Here is an 11,945-nt window from a genome sequence, read left to right as displayed (position 1 = left end):
TTGAATCGGACCACCAAAGGAGTTGAGCCGCGAGCTGGACACGAACGGGACGCGAGCTGGAATGGATCAAGTCGCTTCTATCGGGTCGCGGACGTCCTTTGTTGCTTGATCGGGAACACCTTAATCGTCGGACGCGAGCTGTCTGATGCTGTCGCAAACGAGGAAGAGGTCGCGTGCTGGAGCTGCTCTCGGGTCGCGAACGTCTGAGCTAGGATCAGGAATGCCTTGGGCTGGAGCTGATCGGGGACGCGAGCTAGAACATATGCGGGAACAAGAGACGCGATCGGGGTTTAGGGTTCGTCGGATCGCCAGCTAGAGTTAGGGTTTTAGGGTTTTTCGATTTGGTTATTAGTTTAGGGATTTAGAGTTTCGTGCTGATAACGTGTTATAAAAGTGATGGAAAAGTCTATCTTTATTCATAACATAGAGGTTCATTATATAGGAGATTACACCGTCAAAGATAAATAGAAATATTACAAATCATAATCTCTTTGTTATGAGCCATCCACAATCTGGTTTATACCATCTTAAGAATTGTAGTTAATTTTTTTTTAATTTAGAAGCTTATAGTTATATTAAAAAAAATCAAAATTTTGTAGACCAAGGCTATGCACTGCAATTTTACATTACGATTAAAAAAATTACACAAATCATTCTCTTATAATTTGAAAAGAAAATGAATTTAATGGTAATTACATTTCCTAAAAATTAACGATGTTAACCTAAATAAGCCAAACTATATGGACGATTTCTAGCACATTGACGAGACCATCATATTTCCAACTAGGCATCAACCAGAATGTAGTATAATATTCGCAAACATGCCTAATTATGTTAAATAAATACGTGAGATTTGATAAATATAATGCTGCCGTATTTTCAAAAAAATATTATATGAAAAACTAAAAATATACATGCTGCGCTATTAAATTCGATTTTTATTTATACAAAATTAAAATGACAAAATGTTAACGTAAATAAATATAGTTTGAGTTTTTGGTATAAAAAATAATAAACTAAAACTGACATTATATAATCCAATATCAAACCAAAGTAGATAATTTTAATATGGTCTATAATTTTATAAACCAAAAATACCAAACCGAAACCGAACAGAAATAGAAATTTAACAGCGCTACTTTAAATATATAATTTTTACATCCGTTTCACTTTACATAAACCGAGGATCTTAACCTAGACTTTGGTTTATTAATGCTATAAAAACGATCGAATATAAAATATTAATGTCAATACTATATATTTTAAATATTTATAAAATAAATTTATCATGCGCAGGTCTTATCCTAGTGTTAACATAAAACAAAGATTTTATGTTAACGTATGTTACCGATCAAAACCATTTAAGATTTTTTTAAACTTTTTTTTTTATCAAAGCCGTTAAAAATATTTTGTCAAAGATTTGATTTTCCTTTAAGCGCGTTTGCTTCTCTGTCTCCTCCATTAGTATCTCTTGTCTCTTTTCTCTAACCAACAAACCCAACCTTAGCATACTCATTCACCAAGAAACAAAGAGAGACTCTACATGTCTATTATTGATCATTTCTCTCTATCTCTTTTTGCTTTTAACACATTCTCTTAGTTGTTTTCTTCTCCTTTATGGTTCTGATACCATATTGTGGAATGCTGAGTGATTCATTATGTGTAAACATGTACATAGTAGAATAGAGTTTATACTATGATTAATTACAATAGTAACCTTAATCTATTCTACGATTCTATCCTTATACTTTCAAAGCTGAGCAGATTATGGATTCTAAAGCTAGAGATATCCTTATAGTTTGCCAAACACATGTCAAAGGTTATTTAAATACAATGTGCAATAGCATGATTAAAAAGAACTAATCAAAGTGATATGCTTTTGTACTTGATACGAAGATCAAATGAAGCTCTTCTTTTTTCTCTTTACAGTTGCCAATTTTTGTTATAAATTACAAAAGTTTCTTATAAACTTTTCAAGCCAATAAGTCAATGAGATACAGAAGAAGGAATTCTCTGGTTAGGATTCTCCGGTGGAAGTAGCTATAGGACTGACTCGACCTTCTTCATCCAACAACTTTCTCTGCTCATCTTCTTGGTCCTCCTCATCTTTCTCCTTCCTGAGAATATCAACAAAAAAACGCGAAAAACATACTGATTATTGTTACTTGATAAAGCCATCACTGTAGAAGAGATAATTGAAAGAAAAAAAAGACTGTACACTGAGTATATGATCAGTCCAATAGCTGTAGTAGCAAATGCCAAGTAGTATAGCCAATCAACCTGAAGATAAACACACATACATGGCAAATTGGTCTCGTCTGTTGGTTGCTAAGAGACAGAAAATGTAAGAAAATTTATATGAGTTACAAACCTTCTCATGATAAGCGAAAATGCGGATCAAAACAGCCCACATGTCTGATGTGAGTAACGAGAGGGTGAACATTGCTGAACCACTAGTCTGAGAAGATCATATCTCATGTTAATGTTCAGAGCCACTTGAACTTGTAAGCAGAGAGTAAAGCCTGTTCTGTTTTCAGTTTCATTTCATACCTTGAGTAAAACCGGGAGTAATGAGTAGAAGAGAAACATCGAGACTGCGAATCGAAGAAAAAGAAAAGCCTGAAAGTGTAGAAACCATCAAAGTTAGCACTGATGAAAGAAACAGAAACAGAAAGGGAGACAGCAAGAAACTTACAGACTCAGCAGACCAATCAATAGCTCTGAGCTCACCGCGTTCAAATATGCATCTATAGACAAGTCAAGGAGAGCTTCCTTGAGAATATACACATATAAGTCTAATAAACATAAGGAAGGATACATCTGAATGGCACTAATGATTGCGCCGAAAAATCCCATGAAGGTCATAAGCTCAACTGTGTTTGCATTCTTCACAAGGAACTCCTAATAACAAAGTAACAAGGAGACTTGTTATAGTATCTGATTAACCATGAAAGCATTTTTGCAGAGACTTGTTTACCTCGGTGGTATTACTGACAGCATATAAGGTTGCTCCAGCTACCACAAGAATATCTCCTTTAACAGGATTACTTCCTCCTGAAAAAGGCCACCACTATAAGATTCTAAAATCAGAGTTTCTTGGGGGCAATGCTAAGTGCATGTTCTGACCTGGTCGACTCCCTGCGTGAACGTCAGAGAAGACTACCATGATAACACCAAGGATACATACAACCACACCACTAATCTTCATCAATCTGTATCTTGTTTTCAGGAAAACCCAAGTCAGCACCAAAACGCAAGGGATCGCCCAGCAGTCCAGTAGCATCACACTCGTCATCGATGTGTACTGATTAGCCTTCACCACTGCCAAAAGAAAAACATAACACTTCCACAGTTTCACACCACAACAGCAACAAGAATGTGACGTAAGTGAGAAGACTGTGTTAATAAGAAGACTCGCCAAGAAAGTTCCCCTCCACATCAGCTAAGGCAAGGAAGAAATAGTGATACCACTTGCCCTACAACAATGTTACAATCTTTATACTCCAATGAGAAGTTAACTCAGAGACATAAGAGTGAAGCTAGAAACTTCAAGACTGACCTTAATTGTGGGTCTTTTATATAGCATGATACCTCCATAGACGATTGCCAGTAGCGTATAAGTGAGGAAAGATTGTGTTGTTGGAACATTAATTCCTAAGAAGAATTCAAGAATGAATAAAGGAGATGAATTTATCAAAACCCTGTTTCAAACCGATCATGAAGTTGCTGTTGGGTAATAATGGTAACAAACCATAAAAAGAAGAAGCTTTAAACCTTTTCTGGCGAGCTCGGAAGATGTAAAGACATTACAAGTACAGAGAAGGGATATGATCTGTCCCAATCCAAGTCCAATAAAAGTCAACTTCTTCTTTGTCTTGATCTCCTCGAGATTCAAACACATTATGTTTTCTTCAGTTTTGTGTAAGAGGAAATGGGAATTAAAGAGCTTTTGAAAGAGAAAGAAGCTAAGGTTCTCCGGTGAGAGAGATCATGGTCGTGTATAGAGAGATCAGACAGGAGAGAGTGTTTGCTGCCTTCACGTTTTTCAATTACAGGTCAATTTTGTTTTATTTAAATTTAGATAAATTTATAAATATTGTAAAAAAAAAAGAAAGATAAATTCATAAATAGAGAGTGAAATTTATAAATTTTGCAAATGTCGCAAAAGCATTATCATTCCTAAAATATCATTTATCAACCAAAATATATCATTTATAAAATAAAATAAAAAAACATCACTGATTGATAACAAATATATCATTTATCAACTGAAATAAATATGGTGATATTGATATGCATATAAAAATTACTGATCAAATTGAAAATGAAGTAAATAATTTGAAAATAAATAGAATTTTTTTTAAAAAATGAACGTGAAACGCGCGTAATATAAGAATCATTTACGTGAAAAGGGTGGTTGGTAGAATATTTTAAAAACATTTAGGCTTACAATGGGCTGAAACAGCATAGAGAACTGGAATACGGGAATACTGGAAGGTCGAACAAGGCCGATTAAAGGAGACCGAGTAAGGTCAAATACGTAAACTAAAGACTTTGATCTGAGTTGACCCGGCCAAAAATCATAGTGTGGTGGTATTAAAGAATGTTTATCCAGAAGAAAAACACTTGACCATCAAAAAAATGACGTCGACAGAAAGCAGAAGAAGAACAAATTAAACATATCTTTGTCGAAGCAAGCGCGTTTGCGTCTCTGTTTCATCCATTAACATCTCTCTGTCCTTTCGCTCAAAGCTTCTCTGTTCCCCCACGTCTCTGTTTCTTCTCTCTTATCTCTCTCTAACCAACAAAACAGAACATTAGAAACATATCATCACTATACGGAGTTTACAGGTAAATGTTCTCTTGTTTCATTTATATATAATTCTCTAAATTTGGATTGTTGTTTTACGCGACAAGTGTCTATTCTTGATCATTCCTCTCTGTCTCTCTTTGCTTTTTAACACATACCCTTAGCTGTTTTCTCCTTTTTATCTCTGTTTCTTAAAATCACTTCCTCTTTTGTGGGTGTTTCGAGTTCTTTTTGAGTATGTATTCAATGGATTCTGATTATCATCGCCGTGGTCTTGCGGTAAGTCTTATATCCAAAAGCTTTCACCTTTTCGAATCTAGATGTTCAAACAGCTCGTGGGTTTGTGTAAAGGTCTTAACTTTATAGCGTGAATCTCTAATCAATGCCCATATTTAGAATCTCCATAACATCAGAAACAGTTTCTGTTTTGTTTGAAGAAACTTGCTTTGGCTCTGTTTAGATATGAAAAAGGAAGGAAAACCTTTGCGAGTGTAATGATGATGATTATGGCATTTGTAGGCAGACGATCGTTCACCAGTCTACTTTGTTCGGCTTGATAAACCGAGAGCTGTAGACGATCTCTACATAGGCAAGAGAGAAAAGATGCGTAGGTGGTTGTGCTGCGCTTGCCACGTCGAAGAGCCTTACCATGCTTCTGAAAACGAGCACCTGAGAAGCCCTAAGCACCATATTGATTACGGTAACTGCTCTCTTTTGCTCTCAAACAAACTATTTATGATTCCTTTGGTGCCAAACATGTTTGATGAGTCTTTGAAGGGTACAATAAAAGAGCACCTGTTGCTTTGAAGCCAGCTGCTTTAAAGGAGCCACCATCCATCGACGTCCCTGCATTGTCATTAGATGAGTTGAAAGAGAAGACAGATAACTTCGGATCAAAGTCTTTGATCGGTGAAGGATCCTACGGAAGAGCCTACTACGCAACTCTGAAAGACGGCAAAGCTGTAGCAGTCAAGAAGCTTGACAACGCAGCCGAGCCTGAATCAAACATCGAGTTCTTGACTCAAGTCTCAAGGGTCTCTAAGCTGCACCATGAGAATTTCGTCCAGCTCTTTGGTTACTGCGTAGAAGGGAACCTCCGCATACTCGCTTATGAGTTTGCAACCATGGGGTCTTTGCATGATATCTTACACGGGAGGAAAGGTGTCCAGGGAGCACAGCCAGGTCCAACTCTTGATTGGATCCAACGGGTGAGAATCGCTGTTGATGCAGCAAGAGGGCTTGAGTATCTACATGAGAAGGTTCAGCCTGTGGTTATACACAGAGACATTCGTTCCAGCAATGTGCTTTTGTTTGAAGATTTCAAAGCCAAGATTGCTGATTTCAATCTGTCTAATCAGTCTCCTGACATGGCTGCTCGTCTTCATTCGACAAGAGTCTTGGGAACGTTCGGTTACCATGCACCGGAGTATGCTATGACTGGTCAGCTGACGCAGAAGAGTGATGTTTACAGTTTCGGTGTGGTGCTTTTGGAGCTTTTGACTGGTAGAAAGCCTGTTGATCATACAATGCCTCGCGGCCAGCAGAGTCTTGTCACTTGGGCCACTCCGAGGCTAAGTGAAGACAAAGTGAAGCAGTGTGTTGATCCTAAACTCAAAGGAGACTATCCTCCTAAAGCAGTTGCAAAGGTAATATAAAATTTTTCATCTCTTACCTGTGTAACCACTCACTTTTGAAGCTAATTATGAAATGTTTTCTCCTTCTTGTGTCTCTTAGCTTGCGGCTGTTGCAGCGTTGTGTGTGCAATATGAATCAGAGTTTAGGCCGAACATGAGCATTGTGGTAAAAGCTCTGCAACCGTTGCTGAGGTCATCAACAGCAGTACCTGTTCAATCACAGGGGATATGATTCTTCTATGTAATAATGAGAGATTGGTTTTCTGTTTTCATGTGTTTGCCATATCATATACAAATATGTTCTTCAAAAGTCTTTTTGTCGTCTCTTCTTCTATGTTTGCTGGAGTTGTTCGATTCTTATAAAAGTATTCTATATATTTGTGTTTTTTTCCTCTTTGTCCTAACAGTCTTAAGAGCGGAAAAGTGACCTGATATTTCGCAAAAAACCAAAGAATACAATATGTTATGTATCACTTAAACAAGTTTGCTCAATCTATCTTAAGACAATACACATCTATAGACAAGAGGTTCTTCCATGAACTTAAAACCGACTCTTGAGAGAATCAAGAGTTGGGTCTCATCAAAATTTGCTTCACTATGCAACCTGGAACATACTCCTTGTGAGTTCAAAAATCCTGCAGCGACAAGGTACAAAAGTAGATGATGACTCTCCTTATTAATAACATTCAGCTTATACTCTTTTTTAGTGGAAAGATGCACATTTTCTGCAACCTAGATTTGGTTCTAAAGGTTTCTTTGGTAAGAATCTATCTGATTAGATAATGGATGATTTTTTAGAGCTTGAAAGGTGAGAATTTGTTACCTATTTTTAAGAAACATTTCATCTGGGAAGAAGCGGTGTTCTATCGTCTGATTCACCACTGTGAGTAGCCTGAACAGAGACGGTGACAAAAAGACAATGATCATTAGTGTCAGACTTAGGTTGGGACATGTTCAAGAACTGGCTTCACAAATTTATTGTTATTCACCTCTTTATTTGCTCCTGCGGCCATGTTGATGAATGAATCATCAGCCCTGAAGGAAATAACAAGGAAAAGAAGTTAAATGGTGTAGGTACGGCGATGTCTGAACAAGATTTGATAAAGAAGTATGTATACTGTCACTAACCTGTGAGTATCCTTTGCATTGCTTAATTCTAGGCTCCCGTTCTGTTGTTGCTCGTCTTTCACTTTGGCAAGTGGTGAAAAGAACTATACATAAATGAGACGATAAATAAACAACACAGAAACGAGTTTGTTGAGTTAGATTGATTCAGCAGGGATATGGTTCATATGAGGTTTACCTGGTGCATTGAAATGAAAACGATAGATATCCCAAGAAGGAAGTTCATGGTTATAACATGTCCAAAGAGCGCTGCAGATGCTATCCCGGTAAAGATTGTGGCAACTGTGGATGAATATTTCTTCAAGATTGTATCTGAAAAGCATCAGAGATATGTTAACAAATACTCTTAACTACATATAACAAAATTCACAATCTCCAGATATAAACTCAAGCAAACTAAGACATAAGCTAAATGGATCTAACAAAACTTAGTTTAAGTAATTACCTGCATATTTGAAGAAAAAGGAGGATAGGATCCCTTGTGCTGCGTTGTTCATTATTAGAAACACGGTTGCCCTAGAATGTCCTTGTAGGATGTCAAAGCTTTCAGGACCTGTCAATGATAATTTTTTCAAGAAATGCATCGTGAAGTTCTCAGGATTATCTAGTAGGATTTTCAAAAGCTATCATGGTGCTAAAAACGTATTATTTTCTTCCATGACACTTCTAAAACAAATGCAAATACCTTTATATATAACAGATGCTAGTATGCCAAGAAAGTTGAATATCGCACCATAGCCATATAGAAACCAGTTCTGAAACAGAAAATAATATCCAATCAGAAGACAACTACAAAAAGACAAACGAAGAAGAAGTCAACACAGGTGTTGAACACCGTGATCTTAGAATTTGACATTACTAAGAATCTAGCTATGTACCCTAAGATGAGGAATTTTAGCCATAACAGAGCTAACAAGATCAGAAAACAGAACAAAGAGTTCAACAACGCAAGGATTTCTGTTTCTATTTCATTGATAACACATCATTTTCAAAAAACATAACAAGTAACCAAGCACACAAAGTTTCATGTTACTACACACATATCAATCCATGATGCAGGATTAAAAATTGCATCAGGACTATCTAACCTGAAGATAGATGCTTGTGTCATACTGACTCTTCAGGGCATACTCGTTGAAGACAGACGCCATCGATGGGACAGTAACCTGCACGTGAATTTTAAAAATTAGTCTCTAGCATGATTCTTGAATAAGAACTTTCCATAGTGCATCAAATCAATGAAGAAGCATGAGAAAGCAGATTGTGCACGGAACCACTTTATATATTCAACTTCAAGATGAGCAAATATAAGCACAGGAAAAAGAAACTTACAAAGATAAAGGTACAGATGTATGCACCCGTAGCAAGAGGAATGCCAATGGCAGTAGCACCTTCAGGAAGAGAGCGCAGTTGATTTACACTAATCCCTATCAGCAACAGAGCAAGTGCCTCCCACTACAACAAAAACAAAGATAAGCAGCATGTGAGCAATATAATTATGAAAACAGACAAAATCCAAACGAGAATAAGAGGTGTAATTATGGATGGAAGGCTACACAAAACTTCCACAATAATATTTTCTGATACTGAAAACCAGACATATGCACATATAAAAATAAGAATATCTGAACCTCACCTGAATGATGGAAAACCGCCGCTTCATCACCATCTTCAATAGAACAGCAATGACAAGAACCTTTAGATTGCTAAGCATCTTTACAGTAGCAGGATTGAAGTATAGCTGGCACAGTAGAAACTTTCAGTATATGAAATAAAAATACATGAAAGAATGAAAGATAGAACCAAATAGTATAAGAATTAGAAGGAGAGCTCTGCAATGCACAATGTAAGAATAATGTTACCAACTAGACTCAAACATCTATCACCAAAAGACAACTAGTTTTATAACGCAATGACTAGCAGGTCTTACGGACGCATTTAAGTAGCAGGATTATCCTAAGAAAATGGTGATCAGTCATTTGTTTAGAGTGCATTTAAGTAGTGTCTGACTAGGAAATTCACAAAATACAGAATCAACAAAATTGGAATTAACAGAACACCACAGGACATGCCATTCTCATAAAGCCAAAACCTCAGACAGTAGATCATATCCCTACATTTCAGAAGCTTAATTAGACTAACGTATGCGAAAATGAAAAAAAGAACAAGTGGATGTACCTGCATTGTGAATTTGAGATAGTTATTGATTGCATACAACAGGGCTGGAACAGCAAGAAGCAAATTGTTTCGAGCTGCCTGCAAAATAGACTCATGTAAATGCGATTTGCATTACAAATAGTCAACCAATTGAACTTAGAAGTTTCAAGTTATTAGAATAATATGTTCTGTCAGTAACATTCACATTCCACAATCTAACAAACCCAATGAACTGTGTAAAAAAAGTGATCCGCAGATGAGATATGTGTAAGCGATCAGGTAACAAAAGGTCAAGGAACTAGCTTCAAATGTGAGGATGTGCCCTAGGAAAATCCTAGTACAGACTCTTTAATTGACAAAGAAGAAGTACCTAGACAAATGTTGAAACAGATAGAAGTGGCTTCTCTCCAACTTTTTGGTGCTTGGCCTACAGTTTGAACACAAACCATTAAGTAGTAATAGATCCATCCTCAGAAAAGCGAGCCAGTCAACAATTTGGAAATAGAGAAATTGTCTTTATGCACAGAACAGAGTGGGATCCTTTTCATAATTCAAAGTACAAGTTAATCAAGAAAAGGGCAAAGTTATTCGAGAAAATATCCAAATGAACTTCTGGTACTTTTCATCTCCTAACGCAGAAGAAACATCTAGCAACTAGTTTCTAAATACTAGAGTGTACATGTTGAAGTCAGTTCAGAAACAAACCTGGATTAAAAGCATCACAATCGCAAAAACAACTTTAGCAATTTCCGTCAAGAAGTTGACACTAATAGGACTGAAGTTGAACTTGCCATCAACCTTAGACATGTACACCAACACAGGCTGGAAAAAAAAAGGGAAAGGTATGTAACTTTTAAGTTATTCTGATATGTAAAATGTCATGGTCATGGAAGACAAGCTGAGATGGTTTTACCTACCTGTAGACCAACAAGCATGCAATCACCAACAACCAAAAGGACATTGAGGACGCGTTGCTTTGAGGTCACTCTAGTCTTATGATCATCATAAGCCCTCGAAATAGTTTTGCTACGACATACACTGCACACAACCTTCCCATTCATCTTTTTTATCTTGAACCAACTTATAGACTCTGAGCCAACCTGAAAGAAACATGAAGTCAAGACAAAGGTAGCAACTTTCAGTTGAATTTGAGCAAAGGGAATCAGTCAAATCAATCAATGTTGAGCTAAGTAACAGAATCAAAACAAGGATTCTCAAAACATCCACGATAAAATCTCAATACAATAGAAACAGAGAGTTAAGTAGCAAATAGATTTCAAAATCAAAACTTGGATCTAAGCTTAACCTCACTTGACATAAACGATCAGTTTTATCGAAGCATCATCCCTCTAAAGTCACGATCTTCTCCCACATAACTCGAATTCCAGAGAGATGAAGATTGATTGATTGAAACAGTCGCAACTCGCGAGTACTCTCTCTAATTGCTTTGATTACACAACAACAACCAACATTTATTTGTTTAATTAAATAATAGTATAGTTTTGAATCTGCAAGGGGAACCATGGAAGAATCTGCCTAACTTATTTATTTCTTTGTTACAAGGAAAAGCTATTTAAGAATGTGCCTAATTTTATATACTATTTATATTATAATTCATTTATTTCAACAAAAAATCGTTGCTTTGATGTGAAAACAAAAATTGAATTGCAATGTTAATGATAACTATATTTGAGAGATAAATCTAGTAACAATGCTTAGCTAGTTTGGATGATTATAATTTATAATGATACAAACATCTTCATTTTTATAACTATTCACTACAAGAAAACAACGACATACTGAGGGAAAAAATCGTCGGTATGTCGTCGGAATAACGTTATTCCGACGACATACCGACGAAACAAGTCTTCGGAAATAACTCCTTGGAAATTCAATTTTCCTCGAAAATCCTTCGGAATTTTCCGGCGGAATTCTGAGGAAACAAATTTCCGAGAAAATTCCGAGGACAACCAGTTCGTCGGAAAGCTCCTCGGAATATACCGAGGGAGAACTTCGTCGGGATATTTCGATGGAATTTCTGATGGTCCAATCCTCGGAATTTTCATCGGAATTTTCCGAGGGACCCTCGGAATATTCCGAGGAACATGTCCTTCGGTATATTCCGAGGAACGGGGTCCCTCAGTATATTCCGAGGAAGATGTCCCTCGGTATATTCCGAGGGTTCAATTCCTCGGAATGTAAAAAATATTAATTTTTTT

At 36.6% G+C, this 11,945-nt stretch overlaps 2 protein-coding genes and 1 pseudogene across 6 annotated transcripts; 1 reads left to right on the top strand and 2 right to left on the bottom strand.

Annotated features, from left to right (window-relative positions):
- Positions 1-1,901: 1,901 nt before the first annotated feature.
- LOC106342084 (solute carrier family 35 member F1-like) lies at positions 1,902-4,029 on the bottom strand. The gene is made up of 11 exons (XM_013780906.1): positions 3,775-4,029; positions 3,560-3,654; positions 3,419-3,476; positions 3,127-3,321; positions 2,978-3,054; positions 2,819-2,901; positions 2,696-2,747; positions 2,551-2,619; positions 2,372-2,458; positions 2,219-2,280; positions 1,902-2,117 (listed from the first exon to the last, which is right to left on the bottom strand). The coding sequence occupies exons 1-11, from the start codon at positions 3,899-3,901 to the stop codon at positions 2,018-2,020; spliced, it is 1,005 nt and encodes a 334-aa protein (XP_013636360.1). The 5' UTR covers positions 3,902-4,029; the 3' UTR covers positions 1,902-2,017.
- A 568-nt stretch (positions 4,030-4,597) lies between these two features.
- LOC106342082 (PTI1-like tyrosine-protein kinase 3) lies at positions 4,598-6,838 on the top strand. Of its 5 annotated transcripts, none has more exons than XM_013780904.1 (4): positions 4,598-4,851; positions 5,330-5,510; positions 5,624-6,456; positions 6,545-6,838. In XM_013780904.1, the coding sequence occupies exons 2-4, from the start codon at positions 5,414-5,416 to the stop codon at positions 6,674-6,676; spliced, it is 1,062 nt and encodes a 353-aa protein (XP_013636358.1). In that variant the 5' UTR covers positions 4,598-4,851; positions 5,330-5,413; the 3' UTR covers positions 6,677-6,838. The 5 variants fall into 5 exon arrangements, with proteins under 5 accessions (XP_013636358.1, XP_013636357.1, XP_013636359.1 ...); XM_013780903.1 differs by having other exon boundaries at positions 4,603-4,851; positions 5,588-6,456; XM_013780905.1 differs by having other exon boundaries at positions 4,733-4,851; positions 5,334-5,510; positions 5,588-6,456.
- Positions 6,839-6,858: 20 nt separating this feature from the next.
- LOC106342081 lies at positions 6,859-11,261 on the bottom strand (annotated as a pseudogene).
- Between the last annotated feature and the right edge of the window lie 684 nt (positions 11,262-11,945).

This window comes from Brassica oleracea, chromosome C4, assembly GCF_000695525.1.
Source record: "Brassica oleracea var. oleracea cultivar TO1000 chromosome C4, BOL, whole genome shotgun sequence".
In the NCBI taxonomy this organism is placed as follows: Eukaryota; Viridiplantae; Streptophyta; class Magnoliopsida; order Brassicales; family Brassicaceae; genus Brassica; species Brassica oleracea.
Note: the sequence above shows the minus strand (reverse complement) of the source record. Positions and strands in the feature narration are given on the sequence as shown.